The sequence below is a fragment of the Culex pipiens genome, chromosome 2 (assembly GCF_016801865.2).
Source record: "Culex pipiens pallens isolate TS chromosome 2, TS_CPP_V2, whole genome shotgun sequence".
Lineage (NCBI taxonomy): Eukaryota > Metazoa > Arthropoda > Insecta > Diptera > Culicidae > Culex > Culex pipiens.
In genome coordinates this window covers 65,511,862-65,535,983 of record NC_068938.1, presented here as the reverse complement: position 1 = coordinate 65,535,983, position 24,122 = coordinate 65,511,862, and the positions used below count along the sequence as shown (strand labels likewise).

At 35.3% G+C, this 24,122-nt stretch overlaps 1 protein-coding gene across 1 annotated transcript in view; it reads left to right on the top strand.

The window, feature by feature from the left end:
• Window positions 1-24,122, top strand: part of LOC120418404 (uncharacterized) — a 326,864-nt gene that overhangs the window by 164,358 nt on the left and 138,384 nt on the right. The window contains exons 8-11 of the mRNA XM_039580780.2: window positions 6,088-6,354; window positions 6,425-6,715; window positions 13,162-13,296; window positions 20,839-20,955. Of these exons, the coding sequence (XP_039436714.1) occupies window positions 6,088-6,354; window positions 6,425-6,715; window positions 13,162-13,296; window positions 20,839-20,955 (810 nt within the window). The remainder of the gene's footprint in view (window positions 1-6,087; window positions 6,355-6,424; window positions 6,716-13,161; window positions 13,297-20,838; window positions 20,956-24,122) is intronic.

Below are 24,122 nucleotides of genomic sequence, written 5' to 3'. Positions count from 1 at the left end.
GTTATAAATAAAAGTGTTTACGGTAGTCGGGCATGTACGTGTGTCAAACGCGTACTGCCCTGAAATCTCTTTGGTCAGTTGTCACATTTACATCAATTTTCAGGATGTGTCAAAATAGCATGACAAGATTGAAACTACTTTCATACTAAGAGTGACAAAAATGTGTTTTTGGTTTTAATTGAATATCAAAGATTGAAATAGAATTTTGTTTATCTGTGAAGGTCAAAAGATAAGGCATTGAGAGCTGCAAAAAATGGCGTTCTTAACTCAATTTGGCCCAAAATGCACGTGCGACAAGTTAGCATGACTGCGAGAAAATGCTCTTTCTTCAATCAAAGTTTTCCCTCGCTTTAAGTAAACTAGACTGCAAAACTTTTCCGGATTTCTTTGTGAAAGCTCCGCCCGGCAAAGCTGACCATTTATCTATCACAGACTAACAGGAAATTTAGATTGAAAAACAAGAAAGAAAGCAAACACACTCCCAGTTGACTGCCCGGACGACGCGGTGAGGCACGGAGGAAAATGTCCACCCACTTTCGCCCACCGAACAAGATGGGTGCGGTTCTCGGATCATTGATTGCGTGTGGATGTGTGTGTGTTGTGTACCTACACACGTACACAAACACGGGCAGCTTCAATGTTCTGATGGTGCTTTTTCTCCTAATGTTTGGATGGTTGTTTTTTGCTTGTGCGGTGATGCTTCAGGATTCTGGAGTGTATTAGAAACAGATGCTTAGCTTGAAAACGGAGTGAACTTTTGTCCTGCTTCAGCAGCTAATGGATTATTGACAGGGTTGAATTTGATAGGGTGGGGTTAAAGCTAGTCGGAAAAATATACTTCCTGTTTTGTATTTCACTCATTTTAAAATCACAGGCTCTTAAGGAATACATTAAAACCAGAGATGTTGTTGTCTTTTTTTTCTCAAATTGTTTCTTTTACGGACCCAAACATTAAACGATTTGGTAGTATAAAAAGTCTAACTTTCTTAGACAACACTGTTCGATTTTTTGAAAGATACTAAAGTATTTGAAATGAAAGTCTTGCTACAAATTCATTCCAAAAAGTATTATTTTTTAGCGTCTCAGACAAATTGTCTCCACGTATCGTATTTGCCTACCAGTTTGCTTCAAAAAGTTGAATGATTGGCTTAATATTTACGGCTCATTTTTAAATTTCCAAGTGCTGATGTTTCAGCAAAAAAAAACACAACTTCAAAATTAAACATTACTAAAACTGTCTGATTCTTTTGTAATTTTAATCAAATTTTGAACTTTTAAAAGAAATGTGCTTTTTCTTATCCAGGTTTAAGACTACATAAGAAGGGTATCAAAAAATCAGCTACATTGTCGAACGAATTCTAATGTTTTATGCCATAGATTAAAAGATGAACATTGAGAGTTTTAAGTCACATTTATTTATTTTTTGTTCCTTTTTTCTATTTATGCTTCAATCAGCTACTCTAGCAAACTTAGAACTGCCATAAGCGTCCTGCATTTTCATTTTTCTTAATTTATTATCATTTCAATTATGAGCAATTCCAGCCCAAAACAAGATTTTTTTAGGTACTTTTTTTCTCGACCCTCTCCGATTTCAATGAAACTTTGTAGACATGTTATCCTACGCTTATATAAGCCATTTTTGTGTATACGGAGCCAGTTTCACTCGATAATGACATTTGAGAAGGGCGTAAGGGTTTTTAATATTTTTGCATTTCGTATTTTAAATATTACTGTATCTCGAAGCCGTTGCAACGTATGAAAAAGTGGTCAAAGACAAACTTGTAGGAAATTTTACGGACTTTCCGGAAAAAATACACTGAAAGAAAAAAAACATTCCACTTTTATGAGATTTTTTGATTTTTAAGTTTAAAGTCAAATTTGAAGATGAGCCCACGATTTTTTTCGTTCAAATTTTTTGTGAAAATAGCCTAAGATGTTACAAAAAGACTCACGAAAAATGCAGGATGGAGCAACTCACCTAAAAAAATATAAAAATCATTTACTGAAACTGTTTTTTTTTTCAAAAGTGCTCTAAACATCAAAATTTTAAAAAACCAAACACGAGAGTCGATTTTCCAGACAATTTTACATAAAAGTCTCCATATTGACCATTGTCCTAAGTGTCCTTGTGAAGTTACAGCGGTTTTAAAAATAAAAACTAACTTAATCCACCTATGTGGTTGATGCCTTCCTCACTTTTTACCAAAAATGGGTAATATGAGTGGTTTGGACACACATTTCAGCATTTTTTTAGATCCAGAAAAAAAAGAACACAGATATAACTTATGTGGTAATAACTCGAGACAGGGTTGCCAGATCTTCAATGTTTTGGACTCTTTGGAAAGCCCTTTCAATTGCCTAACCAACGATGGGTCGGATGATGGATCCGGACATCGTTTACACACATTTAAGTGAGAACCGGCTTCAAATAAGTACATAAATATCACTTATGTGGTAATAACTCGAGGCAGGGTTGCCAGATCTTCAATGTTTTGGACTCTTTGGAAAGACCTTTCAATTACCTAACCAACGATGGGTCGGATGATGGATCCGGACATCGTTTACATACATTTAAGTGAGATCCGGCTTCAAAAAAGTACATAAATATCACTTATGTGATAATAACTCGAGGCAGGGTTGCCAGATCTTCAATGTTTTGGACTCTTTGGAAAGGCCTTTCAATTACCTAACCAACGATGGGTCGGATGATGGATCCGGACATCGTTTACACACATTTAAGTGAGATCCGGCTTCAAAAAAGTACATAAATATCACTTATGTGGTAATAACTCGAGACAGGGTTGCCAGATCATCAATGTTTTGGACTCTTTGGAAAGGCCTTTCAATTACCTAACCAACGATGGGTCGGATGATGGATCCGGACATCGTTTACACACATTTAAGTGAGACCCGGCTTCAAATAAGTACATAAATTTCACTTATATGGTAATAACTCGAGGCAGGGTTGCCAGATCTTCAATGTTTTGGACTCTTTGGAAAGGCCTTTCAATTACCTAACCAACGATGGGTCGGATGATGGATCCGGACATCGTTTACATACACTTAAGTGAGATCCGGCTTCAAAAAAGTACATAAATATCACTTATGTGGTAATAACTCGAGGCAGGGTTGCCAGATCTTCAATGTTTTGGACTCTTTGGAAAGGCCTTTCAATTACCTAACCAACGATGGGTCGGATGATGGATCCGGACATCGTTTACACACATTTAAGTGAGATCCGGCTTCAAAAAAGTACATAAATATCACTTATGTGGTAATAACTCGAGACAGGGTTGCCAGATCATCAATGTTTTGGACTCATTGGAAAGCCCTTTCAATTACCTAACCAACGATGGGTCGGATGATGGATCCGGACATCGTTTACATACATTTAAGTGAGATCCGGCTTCAAAAAAGTACATAAATATCACTTATGTGGTAATAACTCGAGACAGGGTTCCCAGATCTTCAATGTTTTAGACTCTTTGGAAAGGCCTTTCAATTGCCTAACCAACGATGGGTCGGATGATGGATCCGAACATCGTTTACACACATTTAAGTGAGATCCGGCTTCAAAAAAGTACATAAATATCACTTATGTGGTAATAACTCGAGACAGGGTTGCCAGATCATCAATGTTTTGGACTCATTGGAAAGCCCTTTCAATTACCTAACCAACGATGGGTCGGATGATGGATCCGGACATCGTTTACATACATTTAAGTGAGATCCGGCTTCAAAAAAGTACATAAATATCACTTATGTGGTAATAACTCGAGACAGGGTTGCCAGATCATCAATGTTTTGGACTCTTTGGAAAGCCCTTTCAATTACCTAACCAACGATGGGTCGGATGATGGATCCGGACATCGTTTACACACATTTAAGTGAGATCCGGATTCAAAAAAGTACATAAATATCACTTATGTGGTAATAACTCGAGACACGGTTCCCAGATCTTCAATGTGTTAGACTCTTTGGAAAGGCCTTTCAATTACCTAACCAACGATGGGTCGGATGATGGATCCGGACATCGTTTACACACATTTAAGTGAGATCCGGCTTCAAAAAAGTACATAAATATCACTTATGTGGTAATAACTCGAGACAGGGTTGCCAGATCTTCAATGTTTTGGACTCATTGGAAAGCCCTTTCAATTACCTAACCAACGATGGGTCGGATGATGGATCCGGACATCGTTTACATGCATATAATTGAGATCCGGATATTTGTGAAATCACATTTTTATACATAACTTTTGAACTACTTATCGAAACTTCAAACAATTCAATAGCGATGTATGGGACCCTAAACCAAGTCGAATGCAACTGGTTTGATCAAAATCGGTTCAGTCAGTGCTGAGAAAACTCAGTGAGAATTTTGGTCACATACATACATACACACACACATACACACACACATACACACACACATACACACACACATACAAACACACAGACATTTGTTCAGTTTTCGATTCTGAGTCGATATGTATACATGAAGGTGGGTCTAGGAGCTTTTAATCAAAAGTTCATTTTCAGAGCAGGATTATAGCCTTACCTCAGTGAGGAAGGCAAAATGTTGAAAAAATAGGTATTTTGATGGTTTTTGGCAATTTCTTTATGACAGACTTGATTTTTCAGTCTCGAAAATATTTTTACCGGAAAGCTCGTCCAATTTCCCATGAGACATGTCTTACTGAAAAAAGTTTGATTTTGCGCTGCACTCTGTCCTATGAATTCAAATCCGAAATAAGTTTTTCACATATAAAAACCGAACTATGCGGGATTCATCCCTTTTTGTTGGAAAGTCACCATATACTTCCGAGTGCTGCGCATAATCAAACTTTTTTCAGTAAAATCGCTGTATCTCGTCAATAGTTCATTTTAGTTTGAGGTCTACTTTAATTATTATGTAAAATTGTCCGGGGAACACGATGGTGATAAAATAAAACAAATAAAAATATAAGTAAATAGTCAAAACTGAATTTTAATACTTAAAACGTTAAAATATTATATTAGTGGGCGTTTAAGGGTTAAAATTTTATTTTCATCGAATTCCTTGGTCAATTTTCTATAAAATGCAACCTGTAGAAAGTCTTTTGCTCAAATAGTTGCAAAGTTATGATTGAAATAAAAAAAAGTTTTTTTTAGAAATTCGTCAAAAAAGAGGGCGGTGCCAAAAATAGAGGGATGGTCCAATAAGCACCAAACTTAGGATTTCTGTTAACTATCGATAGGTGAACGTTCCCTCCAATTTTGGTCCAAATCGGTGAAGGTCGAGTCCAAAACTGTACTCACTTGACCAGGAATGACCCATAATCAAATAATTTTGATTTATTATTAAATATAAAAAAAAGACAATGGTAAAATCCAAATAATACGTTGAACTTGCAACATTTGATTTCTAAACCATAAAAAACAAATCTCGGAATAGTTTTGAGAAGGACGCATCAGCCACAGCCACTTCGGCATTTTTATTCATTTTTATTTGAATTGAAACTTGCGTCCTAATCCGAAAATAAATGTTTCTTAATCAATATCTGTTCTTAAATGTGAAATTTGAAGATTTGTACGTAGAAAGTTGTGTTACATCTTCCTGATTAAGGATATGTTCGACTCAAAATATTCTATTGGTGGAAATTGCGTTTTTTTTTTCAACTTGTTTCAAACTAATGGCGAAAAACTGTTTGTGAAAGATTATACTAATAAAAGGTAATAAGGTATATTTTCAAATTATTAAAACTTACTTGCAAAAAAAAAAGAAATGAAAACAAGACAAAGAGAAAATATACTTTGAATTTTGGTGAAACAGGGAAAGAGTATTAGACAAGATATCATAACAAGCAAACCACGGTTCAACCCTTCCCCAAGGGCATCGCCGGAACGATACGACATCGAGACGTGCACCACCGGATAATTGGCAAACAATCTTGTGTCCTCCCATCCCCCTTAGCCGGTCTGAACGGAAAATTCTATTTTCTTTTCATTTATATTCATTACGATGATGTTACTTTCGTTTCTTTCCATGCTCCAATCTCATCCATTCTGGTTTTGCTGCCCGACGATCCCAAACTTTTCGTGCAGGTAAACGACATGGGAATGCAGCAGTGCCGTTCGACCAAGGTGCAGATCCTGGGCGCGCCCCAACTCCGCGTTGACCCCCCGAGTGTGACGCTTTTTCGGGGCGATTCCCTGCTGCTGCGCTGCCTCTCGCAAGACTCCGACCAACAGTACGGCACACTCGGGTACAGCTGGACGAAGAACGGTGCCCTGTTTCAGTCGGATCCCGCCGTCGAGATTTGGGAGGACCTCTATCCGGACGGGAGCATCCTAAAGGTGAAAAACGTCCAGGTAAAATCAAAATTGATGCTAATGGCCACCAAACGCCCTCACTAATGGCCTTTCTCCCAAATTTCTCTAGAAAAGTGTCGTGTACACGTGCATCGTGTCCAACTCGGTGGCGCCCATCTCCAAGAGTGTCCACGTGACGGTGGTGGAGTCCGGGTCGGTAACGCTCTGTCCTAAGAATGCCGATTACGGCGTAAGCTGGCCGCCGAGTGCGTCCGGGCCGGCAGTCCTGGCAGATTGTCCCAAGCGTGGGGATGGTCAGGCTAAGCGGATCTGCGAGCAGCGGGACATTGGCCGGCCGGAGTGGCTCATGCCGGATTTTTCCGAGTGCGTTCCGGACGGTGTTATCGAGATTGAGAATGAGGTGGGTATGAGATTGGAAGATTGGATATTTCCGTTAAAGGGATGCTAACTGGTAAATTATTGATTTCTTCTTTGATTTAACATACAAATGATTTTCGTTAATTTCTTTTATCTACAAGTTCACATTTTGTTGATTCATTTCAAAACCATTTTAGTGGACATGAAAACATATATTTGGAAAACTTTCAACTAGAAGAGTTAATACCACGAAATTCACATTACTGTTGAAAGTGAAATTCCAAAAGCTCATAATAAACGGCCCTTGCGTGATTCCTGCCTCGCATTTTGCAACAAATTTGCAAATATACCAAAATACAGTACTAAACTGACTCAAGAGTGTCACCTTATTGGATTAAATTATGCATTCCCATGTAAGACCTCTCCTTAACCCTTGCCGCTTTGCTGCCGACATCCGAGGCCGAGGCCTTTACACAGTAAATATTTATCAAGCATTAGGACCAACAACTGCCTGGAAGGAGGGCGGTGAGGCCTACGCTAAACTTTTTCCCAATTTAGTCTGTATTCTGCTCGCCATTTCTATGCTAACAGGATTGGGCGGGGCCGCATACCTTTTTTGCGGCTTTTCCATGCCGGAAACTTTCGACGACATTCCGAATTGAGACATTTTGGTTTTGCTTGAGCCTTGGGGCACCAAGTTGGTAAGCCCGGTGACACCATCCATGGCTTGAGGCAGAACTCAATCCGACGGAAACCAAATCCCGTCCAAATCGATGGCGATAAAATAAGCCTGTGAGGTGGGTTTTTAGGAGTTCGGTTGCTACTTTTCTTAGAAGGAAAAATGTGAGCGCCCTAAGGTTATGAAAATTAAAATCGAAGAAAATTTAAAATCTCGTCCTAGAAATACTTTCAGGTCACACACTCCCATTTTTTCCTGAAACTTTTCCAAGAAAAGCAGCTTGCCAATTCTAGGAGGATTAAATCAGAGCTTCCTTCTGAAAAGGACCATGTTACCTTTTGCATTTTTACCAGGGGATACAAAGGACAAGGGCAAGACAGGAAGGAAGAAGGGCGCGCGAGACATTTGTCGCCAATGAATGTAAATGGTTTGCTTGAACGGAAAAGGTGAACGAAAACCCGCATGAATATTCAAAGATCGCACCATATCCAAAAGGACACCAGGAGCAGTGACGAGGGGAACATTGGGGGAATAAGGGGGGATCGAACTTTAAAAATTGATTGAAGATGTTTGATTGAGATGGTGGGACTACCATTCGGGGGTTAAGGCAAGGTAAGGGATGGGATTGGGAATCGAAATTTGGACTTTGCCTGCTTTTTGATTATTGAAAAGGGATTTTTCGATGGCTGAAAATTTTACTACGTCTATAAAATTTTTAACGAAATGATTCTTTACATGTCCGATCACGAAAACACTACGGGTGTTTTTTCAAACAGGTCCAATGGACAATTTTTATTTTTTTTGGTTTTTTGGCTGTTTTTTAATCCATCCTTGGTAAAAAGTACAGTCCAGAACTTATTTTCCAAAGTTCTATTATTTGCAAGTTTCTTAGAAACTTGGGATAGTTGAATTATCATCCTCCTCAATATTTCATTACCGCTTCTTTATCCGCCATCTTGGAATTAATATTTCCAAATCACTTTAGAGCATTCTTGGGGTCATATTTTAGCTCAACTAACCAAAACAAGACAACGATTTTTTTTTTCGATTATCCAAAGTGAAATTTTACCGAGGACTTCGGATAATCTAGTTTGGACTGTATTTTATTGTTTATATTTTTTTATTGTATTATTTTTTCACAGCAATTATATTAAAAAGTTTATAAAGATTCTTTTTTTTTTACTGTGTTCTGATATTATGTGTAACCGGATTCCCTTTAAAGAATTCCCAGTGATTACGAGCTATATTGGGAGACACTCGAATTACTCGAATTAATTTAGCGTTACCGTTATTTCGATAATTCTATCAGCTATAATCGTTCGATAACGAACGATAACTCATTTTTTTAAATCTTTCTGAAATTAACTTATCAATCAATATCATGTTAAAGTTTCAATGCTTTCACTAAGAATATACTTTTTGATAATGTAGTAAGTTTCATATCATAAATGAGCAATTCTCTACGAAATCGGTCTTTTTTTTAGAATTTTAATTTCTGTATTTTTTAATCCGACTGAAACATTTTTGGTGCCTTCGGTATGCCCAATGAAGCCATTTTGCATCATTAGTTTGTCCATATAATTTTTCCATACAAATTTGGCAGCTGTCCATACAAAAATGATGTATGAAAATTCAAAAATCTGTATCTTTTGAAGGATTTTTTTGATCGATTTAGTGTCTTCGGCAAAGTTGTAGGTATGGATACGGACTACACTGGAAAAAATGATACACGGTAAAAAATGGCGATTTTTTATTTAACTTTTTATCATTAAAACTTAATTTGCAAAAAAACACTATTTTTATTTATTTTTTTATTTTTTGATATGTTTTAGAGGACATAAATTTCCAACTTTTCAGAAATTTCCAGGTTGTGCAAAAAATCATTGACCGAGTTATGAAATTTTTAATAAATACTGATTTTTTCAAAAAATCGAAATATTGATCGCAAAAATTTTTCAACTTCATTTTTCGATGTAAAATCAAATTTGCAATCAAAAAGTAATTTAGTGGAATTTTCATAAATTGCACCGTTTTCAAGTTAAATCCATATTTAGGTGACTTTTTTGAAAATAGTCGCAGTTTTTCATTTTTTTAAATTAGTGCACATGTTTGCACACTTTTGGACTAACATTTCAAAAGGGGCATACATTCAATATTACGCCCTTTTAAAATGTTAGTCTTGGTTTAAAATTTTTGAAAATATTGTTTTCGAAAAGATCGGAAAATTTTACAAATGTTTCATATATTAACATTGAAAATCGGACCATTAGTTGCTGAGATATCGACATTAAAAAATGGTGGGTTGTTTGGGTGAGACTTAGAAAACATTAATTTTCCATTAATTTTCCTGTTTTTAAACCTTTGCATTGCAATATCTCAGCAACTAAAGGTCGTATCAACAAAGTCCAAAGAAGCAAAATATAGAGAATTTTCTCAGCTTTTCAAAAATATTTTTTCCAAAAGTGTGCAAACGTGTGCACTTATTTTAAAAAATGAAAAACTGCGACTATTTTCAAAAAAGTCACCTAAATATGGATTTAACTTGAAAACGGTGCACTTTATGAAAATTTTACTAAAGTACTTTTTGATTGCTTATTTGATTTTACATCGAAAAATGAAGTTGAAAAATTTTTGCGACCAATGTTTCGTTTTTTTTTTTTTAAATTAGTATTGATTCAAAAATTCATAACTCGGTCAATGATTTTTTGCACAACCTGGAAATTTCTGAAAAGTTGGCATTTTATGTCCTCTAAAACACATAAAAAAATAAAAAAAATTAAAAATAGTGTTTTTTTTTGCAAATTAAGTTTTAGTGATAAAAAGTTAATTAAAACAATCACAATTTTTTTTACCGTGTATCATTTTTTTCCAGTGTAGTCCGTATCCATACCTACAACTTTGCCGAAGACACCAAATCGATCAAAAAAATCCTTCAAAAGATACAGATTTTTGAATTTTCATACATGATTTTTGTATGGACAGCTGCCAAATTTGTATGGAAAATTATATGGACAAACTAATGATGCAAAATGGCTTCATTGGGCATACCGAAAGCACCAAAAAAGTTTCAGTCGAATTAAAAAATACAAAAAAAAAATCAAATTACCGAAATCCTAGAGAACTGATCAAATACTAAAATAAATCATAAAATGCCGCATTTTTGCGAAAATACTCTTTTTTATAATTTGCACATGATTATCAAAATGTTGTATGCTTTTTCACGTTTATTAGAGTTTTTTTAAATAATTTTACAAAATATGGTATTTTTCGAAAATACTCGAAATTTCATGATTTTCAATAAAGGCTTCAAACGATTTAAAATTTTGCATGCATTTTCATTGTTTTAGACAACTTTTTTTATAAAATACTCAATTTTTTACAAAATTTCATATCTGTAATGCTCGAGATTTCTTAATTTGCAATATGGGTATCACATTAGGCAAAATTTTGAATGCTTTTGTTCTTGTAAATTACTAAAATAATCACAAGATAGTTTTTTTTTTCGAAATTTTTTTGTTTAATAAAATACTTAAATTTCTACAAAATATCGTATTTTTTCGAAAATACTAAAAATTTTACAACATACTTTATCTTTTCGAAAATTTATTGTATTTTCACTGTTTCAGAGTATTTTTAATGAAATAGTAAAATATTCACAAAATACTGTATTTAGTTTAAAAAATACTAAAATGTTCATAATTTGCAATATTAGATAGCTGTATACTGCCCCTGATCGCATAAATGTCCCATATGCATTTTCATCGATTTCGAGTTATTGATGCAGTTTTGTTCTAAATCGTGTGCTCTTTCAAAAGAGCCTATAACATCCAGTACTTTGTTCTAGAAATCAGGATAAAATCCAGTTTTTTCGCGAAAACTTAACACGTAGCCTTATGTATGGGACAAACTTCGAATGCGTTTTTCTCAGCTTGCTGTTTTTGCATATGGGACATTTATGCGAACATGGGCAGTATAGCAAATCATGAAAATTTGAGAAATTGGAAAAAAATCGGTATTTTGTGGAAATTTCAATATTTTACAAAAAAAACACTACTATAGTGAAAATACATTTCAAAATACATTTACAAAATTTCAAATCGTTTGATACCCATATTGCAAGTTATTTAAGTTTGAGTATTTTCAAAAAAATACGATATTATGAGAAAAATTTAGTATTTAACAAAAAAAAAAGTATAATATATTATTTTTTTGTATTTTTGCGTTGATACTTACTACATTATCAAAACATATATTAAAAGTGAATGCATAAAAAAATAAACGTGATATTGATTGATTACGTAAATTTCAGAAATTTTAAAAAAATGAGTTATCATCAGTTATCGTCGATAAGATTATTGCCGAAAGAATTATTGAAATAACGATAACGATAGGTTATTGTTACCGTCTCGACGATAACGATAGAACTACTGATTTGTTCAAAGTGGGGAAATAGTTTGTTTGTAGTAAGGAGATCGAATTGATCAGAGAAGAAAAAAAAACCGGTGAGCTGATAGATGTGGGATAGTTGGAGGAAAGGAGGCGTTACTTATTCTAATATCACTTCTCAAAGGCAACGAAAACGAAGTTGACTTTATAGCTGTTGGCCACCATTGCTAGTACCAACCACTAGTGTCTTCCTTTTTAACTACAAGGACTTCGCCGCCCTGGGCTCCTAAGTGTACTAGAGTATGGCACGGAGCGACGGCGCCGAATACCCATATTTACACAAAGAATTTTAGAGCGCCCGCCGCGGGATTCAAACCAGCAACCTCTGGATTGTGAGCCAGTGCGCGGTTCGATTGATCCACACGGGCGGGACTCAAAGGCAAACTCCAAGTAATTTCGGTTAAGTGACCAGTTTATTTTTAGCCATTATTTTAGTTTCTAACATAGATAATTATCACCTTTATATATTTCTTCAAAAAAGCTTATAGGAATACATTTCAAACTAAGTTACATAACTATCAACAAGGACTACTTGTTAAACTTACAATAAAAAAAACTATTGAACAGTTTTAAAATCCAGGTACTAAATGGTGATGATTTTGAAGATTTCTTGTAGGTTAGTAAATGGTCCCTTCCTAAATTGCCTAAAAATAGACGCAGCAAGCAAATTTAAAAAAAAAACTTCAAGACAAGAAAACACACTCCAATAGATGTCATTGAGATTGATCGTAACTGTTGCAATAAAGATGAACATTTAAATTATACTATTTCAATTTGTTATACTCATTTAAACATTTTGATACTTTTAAAGTATGGAGTGTTACAGTTTTTCGTGGAATCGAATTTTCTAGACTAATGACTTTACAATCACTGTTATAATCAACAATGATCTATAAATATCTAGAATCAAATATCTGTTTTCAAAGATTCTCATATAAATAGGTATTTTAAGACCAAGGTAAACAAAAATAAATAACTTTTTTTAAAATAAACAAGTTGAAGCCCTCAGTTTAGTGCTCCAGAGTTGAACACAGTTCACGGTTAGCATCCATTTAACGCCCACACATGTCATAATCCTTCCATGAAAACAGGAAAACACATCCCATTGAAGTACAACAGCAGTTTTCCCCCCGTAACTAACCCCACTTTTATCCTATTTTCTTTTTTCCTTCCTTAACGGCCATCCCGGATTACCTTGGCGAAAAAATTCACGGGTCCACGTAACCGAACCACGAAATGTGCCTATCTGTGAAATGAACCGCGGCGGAAAAAAAACAACACACAAAAAATCTGAAAAATGCGGGCAAACCGCAAACTTTGCGCGCGCGAAATCTGGCAACACTGCTGCTGCTGCCTCGGAACAGTTTCGCGGGCTCACCTTTGGCTACCAGAAAACCAACGGCACGAGCGTGCTGCAGTCGTGCCTGGAATACGCGATCAAGCACTACCGGAGCTTTCTGCCGGGGGAGGGAGGAGTGCTGCTGGCGCTGCTTCAGCAGGTGAGTGGGGGTGGGACTTATCGTGTTGTGGAGAAGAGGACCACGACAAGGATTATGGGGGACTCTCAGTGTATATTGTTCCATTTGAAACGTAAAGACAGGTGCTTCACTGAGGATGTTTTGAGGATAAAAAATTGCATAAACTTTGGAATCAAAAGTAATGTGTTGTGACGGTTTTAAAAAGTTTGAAAATCACAAAAAAACAAAAAACAGTAAAATGAAATTCGCAATGGCCTAATAGTATTTCTTTTCATTTAATTATTATATTATATTTTTCGGTACTGGGACCTGGTTAGGACCGAGTTGGCTTTCACATTACATTTTACTTAAAGCTAAGAGCACGGAAAGGGGATCCATCGCCAAATCAGCAGAAGGATTTTCCTGGTTTGATTTTGCTGATATTTGCGAAAAAATTTCACTAAGCTAGCGAAATTTTTCGCTGAGACCAGCGGCTGAGCAAAATCAAATCCAGCAACATAGTTCTGCTGGTTTGTTCTCGCTAATTACTGGCAAACATATTTGACAGCAGAAATTCTAGCGAAACTTTTCGCTGTTAACAGCGTAGATCTCCACTACTGTGGCAGAAATTCTACTGTAAGAGGTAGCTGCAGAAATGCCAGTTGTCCTTTTCATCTCCGAGTTGATTGATGGAATTCAACAAGCCTTTGAAACTAAGTGAAAATAAAAAGCAAAATTTGTGTAGTGAAGTGGTAGAGCGCAGTGAAATCGACCACTCACTTGAAATTTCATGTTCTCACAGTGCCGGTTTATCAAATCAACAAATCCAACGCGTAAGTAAACAAATACCATGAAGGGGGAATTTATATGCAAACATGACATGTGTTACGAAATCTGCAAAAAAAAGCTAGCAATGATAACAGTTTCTCCCAAAACCAGCAGAACAATTTTCTGGTTTATTTTGACACGAGCTCCAGACGTCAGCGAAATAAAACGCTGATCCGGTGCCAAAATGCGCTGAACCAGCGAAAAAACCCACTGGACCAGCGCATTGTCTCCCGAAACGAGCAGAAGAATCTCCTGGTTGATTTTGGAATCTGGAAGCTTCTCATGAACCAGCAAAACTAATCGCTGATTCTAGCGAAACTTATCGCCCAAGCAGCGAAAATTTTCACTAAACAAGTAAATGTTTTCACTGGTTCGATCAAATTTGACTGACTTCCAAACCAGCGAAAAAATTTAGCGATTCCAGGTAATTTTTCTGCAGGCTGAGAAATTAGCGTCTTTTTTCGCTAGTTTTAGCGGATTTTATCACGTTTTGGCGATGGATCCCCTTTCCGTGAGAGGATCTTGTGTGTAAATGTTAGTGGGAGGGAATGGCCTAATAGTATATGATAATCTTGACTGAAAAAAAGTGATATATTACTGATCCTAGCTCAGTGTGTTTCTTTAAAACCTCTTATTAGTCTACCATTTTCGTAACGTTTAGTCTTTTCAAATCTAATTTATCCTTCATCTACTGAATCAGCAATTTCCTGAATTTCCTAGCAATTGCGGTTCAACCCAGCGAGCAACTCGTGTTATGTTCTTCCCCCGCCACCGTCCAGCGCTCATATTTTATTATTATTTCAAAATAATATAATTTTAGATGCTGCCGCCACTTCCGGCAATCCTTTACATTTCCTGCTCCGGGCAACTCCGGGAAGCCCCCTCCCCCTACCACAAAAGCAATGATGATGGCTGAACCGCACAAGATAAAGCAATTTGAGTGTCTGGCAAACCGCGAGGCCAGCAGCATTCAGCAAAATAAAAATCCTCACAAAAATGCGCGCGAATAAAGAAAAAGAATAAACATGAAACCATCCGCGGAAAAGCTCAACTCGGCTGAGATGGCTCCGCGAATGTTGCGGAAAATGGCAGGGGAGAGGGAGAAAGGAAAGAAAAACTGTGGCCAGTGGCAAAACGAGGCACAAACTCGACTTGGCCAAAGGCACACGTTGGAATTAAATATTCATTCGCTTTATTACGAGTGAATTATTTATTTGAGTTTTAATTCTCGCGGCATTCTCGAATGGCGTTGTGAAATTTTAAGCTAGTTCCAGCTAGATGCCAAGGGAGTGTAAGGTGTAATGGCACGTTGGGGTTTGTAGTATTTAAATTAGACATGCTACTGATTAAAGTTTATTCTACTAAAAGTTGTTTAAATACTTAATACTTTATATTTCCTATGCAAAGAAATAAAAATTGTGAAATCTTAAATATTTTTATTTTAAAATAAACATAACCTTGAATATAAAAATTGAGTTCCTTAAAACTCATATGGAAAAGACCATCTACATAATCAGAATCTTAATGATGCTCCCGCTTAAATTTTAGTTTAAATTGCACACTCGTCCGGCAAAATCAAATTTATGACAAAAGGTCGAATGGACAAAATGTCAAAGGACAAATGGTCGAATTTTTCAAAAAAAAAATCAGAAAAAAAACTTTTTTTTAGTCTAAATGCACAAATATTGAAAAGTAGCTATAGAAAGGTTATTGGAACAGTTTTCATTAATTTCACTTCTATATTCTTAACTCTAGTCTTCTGAATAAAAACTTGCCCTCTGATTGTTGGAGACTTTTTGAAAGGGAGGGGACGGGGATTATCTTTAAAAATATAAATAAATACTATCAAATTTATTTTATACTTACAGTAGAGTGTAGAAAAAATTAGTTTTTGACGAGCATTCGGGGGCTTGTTCAAATGAGCGTACTGAGCCCAAATCAAAATTTGAGCTTGATTGGACGTTGAATGATTTAACCCGTAGAACACATTTTTTTAGGCATTTTGGCCACTAAAGCATTTACATTCATTATCACTGGCGTGTAGGCCAGATCCTTGCGCAAGTTTTGGTATATGCAACATTGAAATTCTAAGCGACCTGAAGCTCGGCACAGGCCTTCAAAGTTGGGCATTGTTTTAGAAAAATCGGTTATGGCTTTAGTGGCCAAAATGCCTCAAAAATTGAAGAATGTCTTTTAACTGGTTAAATGCCATTTAAAACTCAAATGTTAAGCGCCAGCTCCTGTTATGCCCAATCAAGCTCATATTTGGGATTTGGGCTCATTGCACCAACCGGAATAAGCACCTGAATGCCCGCCAAAAACTCATTTTTGTTACATCTATATTTTTATAGTCAGGATGAAGGATAGATTGAAAAAAAAGAAAACTTGCAACAATATTTAAGAAGCAAGACTTTTTCATTTTCTGAAATTGTTCATATTTGAAACAATGGAAAATGCACTAAAATATTCCAACCTTTATTTTTTTTATACATAAAATAAAATAAATAGAATATTTTGGAATTAGTATTTTTAAAAACAACCGCCAATATTTTTAAAGATCGAAAAATAACCAAAAAAAATTACATCAACCAAGAAAAGATTAAAAAAAAAACTTTAAAAATATTTTGGGAGTCGAATTTTATTTGAAGAACTGCTCATATTTGAAAGAATGGAAAAATTCACAAAATCATTACGACAGTCAAGAATATGCTGATTATTAAAAAAATCATAAATCAAAAAAAATCAAACCATCCACATTAACGACCCCCGGGTCTTTTGTGGTCTCTATTGCAAGTTTCTGCTCGAACCTAGGAGTCCGAAGGCTTGAATGGGGAGAGCACTCAAACCTCTTTCTACTCCAAGGAACCTTCCACCCCAGTGTTTGAACTGACGACCTTTGGATTGCAAGTCCAACCGCCGCCAGCGATTCTACCGGAGTAGGCTTGGTTTGGTGTGTTGTTTGTACTTATGGCATGGAGACGACTCCTACACCTGGAATGACTTAACGGCCTAACAATCAAGGCCAGGACCGACATTTTACTTCCTCATCCGATGGAAGGTTGGAGCAGATGGGAATCGAACCCAGAATCATCCGCTTACAAAGCGGACAGCGTAACCATTCGGCCACGCACTGCCATTAAAAAAATCAAAAAATATTATAGAGGTCAACCTTTTTTAAACGAACTGCTCATGTTTGAAAGAATGGAAAACTCACAAAAATATCACGACAAACAAGAAAAGGTTGTTTTGAAAAATAAAATTAAAACTTGAAACATATTTTAGAAGTCGATTTTTTAAAGCCGCTTATTTTTCAAGAAATTGAAAAATTCACAAAAACAATAACGACAGTCAAGAAAAGGTTGTTTAAAAAAAACTTAAAACATATTTTAGAGGTTGAACTTTTTAAAGAATTGCCCATGTTTGAAAGAATAGATAAACTCACAGAAATTTTACGAATAACAAGAATAACTTAAAAAATATTTCAGAAGCTGAACTTGTTGCCTTTCTCACTGAAGAAAGGCTATATAATCACTCGAAAATTGAACTTCCTAGATACACCAGGTATATCTACTTCTTGGATCCAATAAGACCCTATTCAAAACTATTAAGTTAAGTGAAGTATTTTAAATGTTATGCTATGAAATGGTTTTTTTAGATACAAAAAGTGTCATTATTGCATAACCTCAAAAGGCCGGGTCTTTTTGTTTACGTGCGAGAGTCGCGCCAGATGCGAAACGCCCGGTTGCCACATTGCTTCAAATGAGAATATGTATGTTTTCTGGAAAAGTCTGTATCAGGATTTTTTTTTATTCATAAACTTATTTTTATCAGGTCCTTTTCGGTGCTGGAACCTGGTTTGGACCGAGGCGGCTCAATACGCTAAAAGATCGAAAACAATGCAAATCTGGATTAGGACAACTTAGAAGTTGAATTACTTTGAAAATGTGAGGAAGGCACCAACCACCTAATTGTGGATTAAGAAACTTCCGCTCATATTTTAAAGAACGGAAAAATCTACAAAAATATAACGATAGTCATAAATACGTTATTTGAAAAAAAATTTAGAAGTCGATCTTTTTTATAAGAAATGCAAATGTTTAAAAAAACGGAAAAACTCGCAAAAATATGACAATGGAAAACTTAAAAAAAATGGTTTGGAAGTTATTCTGCTTAATTTAAAAAAATCGTCATTACTAAAAAGATTGATAAACACAAAAAAAACGGATTCGTTTGTAAGAAAATTTTTTTTGCAAGAATAGTTTGGAAGTTTATAATTATTATTATTTGTTTCATTTTTTTCCCATTCGACCTTATGTCTTTCTACTTTTTGGCATTCGACCTTTTGTCCATTCGACTTTATGTCCTTTGACCTTTTGTCGCAAATCCGTTATTATTAATTTTTTCTGCTATCAAATTTTAAATGCCACTCATTTTAAACTGAAACGTTTTAATTAGTTTTGTACACATCTTCGAGAAATCTGTAAATTATTCCTAAAAATAACAATTACATATTAACAAAAAAAAAATTTAAGCTAGATTCAAGTTTTTGTCAATGATGGGGATAAAACTTAAGCCAGCAATCTTTCACAGTTAAGAACTCTCTAAATTTATTCTGTAAAGTTCTATAAGGAAAAAAACCCAAGATTTCTTACTCCAACGAATCACACTTCGAGCATTTCTCATTCAAAATTCAAAAATGAATTCTATCTGAATTTAATTTTCTTGGCTTTAAAAAAATACTAATTTTAATTGGTTTATAAGCGTATTTTAATGTTATTGAGGTATTTTAATCAAAATTTCCATTCTAATTTATTCAACCATTTTCATTGAAAATGGAGGCCAACACTTTACAACTTAATAAATTAAGAGGAAAAATTTGCCTAAAATTCAAATAAAAAATCCTTATTCCAAAATAAATTTAAAACCAACCCGTGGGCCGAACAAAATACTTATACAAAAACTATAAGCTAGATTTTTGGGATAATTTCAAAGATTTGACATAAATAATCTTCAAACTGTTATCCGACGGCATATTTTAATCGTTACACATTGTGTCAGTCAACGAAATCCACTACCAACTTGTGTCACGTTTCTGTGACACTAAATCCAACGTCAAAGATTCAGAATGCCACATCCATAATAATATGTAGACATAAAACATGTGGGTAATTCTCTACCAACTCACACGAAATCGGGAAAAGTTGCCCCGACCCCTCTTCGATTTGCGTGAAACTTTGTCCTAAGGGGTAACTTTTGTCCCTGATCACAAATCCGAGGTTCGTTTTTTGATATCTCGTGACGGAGGGGCGGTACGACCCTTTCCATTTTTGAACATGTGAAAAAAGAGGCGTTTTTTAATAATTTGCAGCCTGAAACGGTGATGAGATAGAAATTTGGTGTCAAAGGGACTTTTATGTAAAATTAGACGCCCGATATGATGGCATACTCAGAATTTCGAAAAAAAACGTATTTTTCATCGAAAAAAACACTAAAAAAGTTTTAAAAACTCTGCCATTTTCCGTTACTTAACTGTAAAAAAATTTGGAACATGTCATTTTAAGGGAAATTTAATGTACTTTTCGAATCTACATTGACCCAGAAGGGTCATTTTTTCATTTAGAACAAAATTTTTCATTTTAAAATTTCGTGTTTTTTCTAACTTTGCAGGGTTATTTTTTAGAGTGTTACAATGTTGTACAAAGTTGTAGAGCAGACAATTACAAATATTTTGATATATAGACATAAGGGGTTTGCTTATAAACATCACGAGTTTTCGGGATTTTACGAAAAAAAGTTTTGAAAAAGTTACTTTTTGCGTTTCTCTTTGTTTCGTCGTCCGTGTCTGTCGCGGGTGACCATGAACGGCCATGATCGACGACGACCAAATTTTTCAAAACTTTTTTTTTGTAAAATCGCGATAACTCGTGATGTTTATAAGCAAACCCCTTATGTCTATAAATCAAAATTTTTGTAATTGTCTGCTCTGCAACTTTCTAGAACATGACATGTTTCAAATTTTTTTACAGTCAAGTAACGAAAAATGGCAGAGTTTTTAAAACTTTTTTAGTGTTTTTTTCGATGAAAAATATGTTTTCGGGCGTACAATTTTACATAAAAGTCGTGATCAGCGACAAAAGTTACCCCTTAGGACAAAGTTTCACACAAATCGAAGAGGGGTCGGGGCAACTGCTGTGTGAGTTGGCGGAGAATTACCCATGTTTATTTTAAGGAATTTGGGTAAAGTTATCATAAAACAGAAGAAATTTGCATAAAATTTATTGGAAATTTACGTTGTCGTCTGGGTTACAAGCATTTTAAAAAGTATGATTCTCACGAATAAATAAATAAATGTGATGACATTTCGGAGCAAAACTTATAAATTTCCAAAAGCATAGCAATCCACTTTAACGACCCCCGGGTCTTTTGTGGTCTCTGTTGCAAGTTTCTGCTCATTTCTAGGCGTCCGAAGGTTTTGTGTGGTGAGTCACCCAAAACCTCTTTTACGCAAATGGACCGACGTTTTACTTTCCCATCCTATAGAAGGCCATAAATTTCCAATACATAGCAAATTCCATCTCAACGTGAGCACTCCTCTCTGAAATCAACACCCTCTCAACAAAACCTCCCAGCCAGCCCTCGAAAACCAAAAATATGAAAATATTCAATTAAATCATTATTCCCGTTTCCGGTTCCTGCCACTAATGCTAACTCGCTCTGCTTTTTTCCCTCTTCTCCAACATTTCCTCCTCCCAACAGATATTCCGCTACATCGAAAACACCGGCAGCCAGCACGAGCAGGAAGTGGCCTCGGACATCATTCTGCGCGTCGTGGACGTTATTATGCAGAATAAATTATCGTTGAATAATCAACAGGTAGGTCGTCGCGGTGTAGCAACAATAACAGAAGCGTTTTTTGTTTCCACCACACATTTTCCATGCTGATTTTTGAGTGATTTTCCGGCACCAGAATGTTTGTTTGTGTTGTTTTTCGTGGTCAATCGATGCTGGACCTCCAGCTGTACGATGGAAATCCAACAAACTCGTCTAATTGCTAATGAGTTGTTGTACTTGTTTGGGTTGATGTTGGGTTTTGTGGTGTGATTTTGGCGTGATTGGTGCTGTTATTTTAATTTTGATTTTCAATCTTCAACAAAATCACGGGAATTCAAATTAGAGGCAGATTTCTGAAGCATGCAAATTAAATTTCGAACAATAATTGCCATACCAATTTTCATACCGAGTGAAAACGAAAACAATCCCAAAATAAATGAAAGCAACACCTCTTGTTAGAATTGAGGTGGTTTTTAAACTAGCAATTTCATGGAAATTGAGTAAAACTATTTTATTCAAATAAATACAAAATAATCCTCAACAAATACTTTTTCTCCGCGAACTTTCCGAGCAAAATTTGTGTGAAACCAAATCGAACAACAAGCCCTTTTATGGCCTGGGGGAGGAGGTACAACTTTCCCCCAAGTTGACGAATTCGACAAGCAATAACTTTGAACAACCATTTGCAAAGTCTCAAAAATCAACTCATCAATATGCATGCCTAAAACTTCCATTGCTCCACTTTGGTCATTGAAATTGCTCCACAATTCACCTCACTTTATCGTGGAAAACTTTTTTTTTATAGCAAAACTCTCCGCAGCAAAAGTTTTCCCCATGAATTTCCCTCTTTACATTTCACCAACGACCCACCACCCTCCCCGCGCACTCGGCTGTAAAGTGGTTGGCCCCAACGATGAACGCAACACAAAAAAATCATTGCCAATAAATTTCGTTGATTAATTTTATGACCACACCAGCGACCGAGCCATTGTCCTGGACCTTCCGCTCGGATTTCGCTCAATTGCGGTTCGGTGCCCATTCAATGTCCCGGCGGCAACGACGAGTGACCGCGCCGCGTCAAGTTTGAAGAGTTGAGTCGGACCGGATCGGGCAGAGGCAGAGAAATTTAGAGTGGTCAACCACAATGAAGTACAAATTGAGAATTGCATTAAGGAATAACCGTGGTGTAGGGGTAAGCGTGATTGCCTCTCACCCAGTCGGCCTGGGTTCGATCCCAGACGGTCCCGGTGGCATTTTTCGAGACGAGATTTGTCTGATCACGCCTTCCGTCGGAAGGGAAGTAAATGTTGGCCCCGGACTAACCTAAAAAAAAAGGTTAGGTCGTTAGCTCAGTCCAGGTGCAGGAGTCGTCTCCCTGGGTCCTGTCTCGGTGGAGTCGCTGGTAGGCAGTTGGACTAACAATCCAAAGGTTTGAATCCCGGGGTGGATGGAAGCTAAGGTGTAAAAAGAGGTTTGCAATTGCCTCAACAATCAAGCCTTCGGACACCTAGTTTCGAGTAGGAATCTAGCAATCGAGAACGCCAAGGCAATGCTGTAGAGCGAATAATTTGATTTGATTAAGGAATAAAATTGCGGGAACGATAAAGAAGTAACGTTGTTCTTTTATGAAATCGGATGCTCACAGATTTTGTAGAAATAAATCAAAGTGGCACACAAATTATTACATCAAATTTGTAAATTTTTTCTTACAGCTTATTGGGAATTAACTTAACTAAAGAAACATTTTCAGACCCTGTTTCAAAAATTACACGACAACGTAACAAATTTTAATAAACATATGAAACAAAAAAAATCTTATTAAAAATGAAATAGGTACTTATTTTAAATAATAAATTAAAATTAAGTTACAAAGAAAACATTGCAGATTTAAACAACAATATCGTGAATGTCTTTAAGCACAGAAATATTGACATGAAATCTAGAAATAATTATTCACCAAAAAAAACTAGAAATATTGGTAAAATCTTAGCAAAAATATAGTAAAAACAAAGTATTCAAATCACAATTTTGTATATTTTTTTAATAATTTAATAATTCGAGAGTTTCATGGATGTTAAAACCTAATACTAAAATTTATTTTTTTCTGATATTCATTTATATGGACAATTTTACTAAATGTGCCTAGACGAGGACAGAAGGTCAAAAGGAGGTTTAATAAACCAAATTTCCAGTTTTTGCTTTTTGGGTGTTTTAGAAACCGCCTTGAGTCAGGGGTATTAAATACACCTAAAACGCAAAACTTAAAATTTAGTTTATTGGACCTTTTCAAAAAAAACTCCAGAAATGAGGCTAAATCATCCATTAGTGTAATATTTTTTAAGTTTAACAATTGTTTCAAACATGTTCAGTTCTTTTTTACTACCATTAGACAAAAATCCGACTTTGAACATATTCTAATATTTTTAATTGTTACAAAAAAAGAAATTTTTCCATAATATTTTGTGAGCATTTCAGTTCCTTCTTACATCAAAGTTTTTTTATACTTTTGATGAGAATTATTTGGACTGTAAACATAATTTTGTGTTTTTTTTTTGTTTTTGTAGTTTTTCTTTTTATTTGAACATTTTTCTAAAAAGCTCCAATTTAAAAAAAAAAATAAAAAAAAAATATTAAATGAAAAATATTCAGGTTTTTTTTTCAATGGTTTTAATATTATTGAAAAAACAAGTTTCTGTAAATTTGTTGAGTTTTTTCATTTATTTGAAAATGAACAGTTAATTTGAAATTGTATGACTTTAAACAAATTTAAAGGTTTTTTTTTAATTTGATCTTATCTTTTTCTGCAACATCATTGGTCAGGCTGATAAGAATCCAAAATGGTTCTAGAAATGGCGGGTTTAATAAGTTTGGTGGATCAAACTCAACTAGTGCCTCCATCCCGGGAATTCCCATGAAAAAATTCCCGAGATTTTTCCAAACCCGGGAATTTTTATAATTTGTACAGTTTTCCCGAAATGGAAAAAAATAATAAAAGAATAAGTCTGGAAATTTTATTTTACAGATCCTATACTTTTTTGAGAACTGAAATCTACGTAACACTTCAAATTTAACAAATGTAATTTAAACATGAATTTTATTAGTTTTTGAAAAATCTTTCGAGGTCCCACAAATTCCCGGGATTCTAAAAATATTTTTCCCGTTTTCTGCGAAATTGAAAACCCGAAAAAATTTACGCCAAAGTTTAGAAA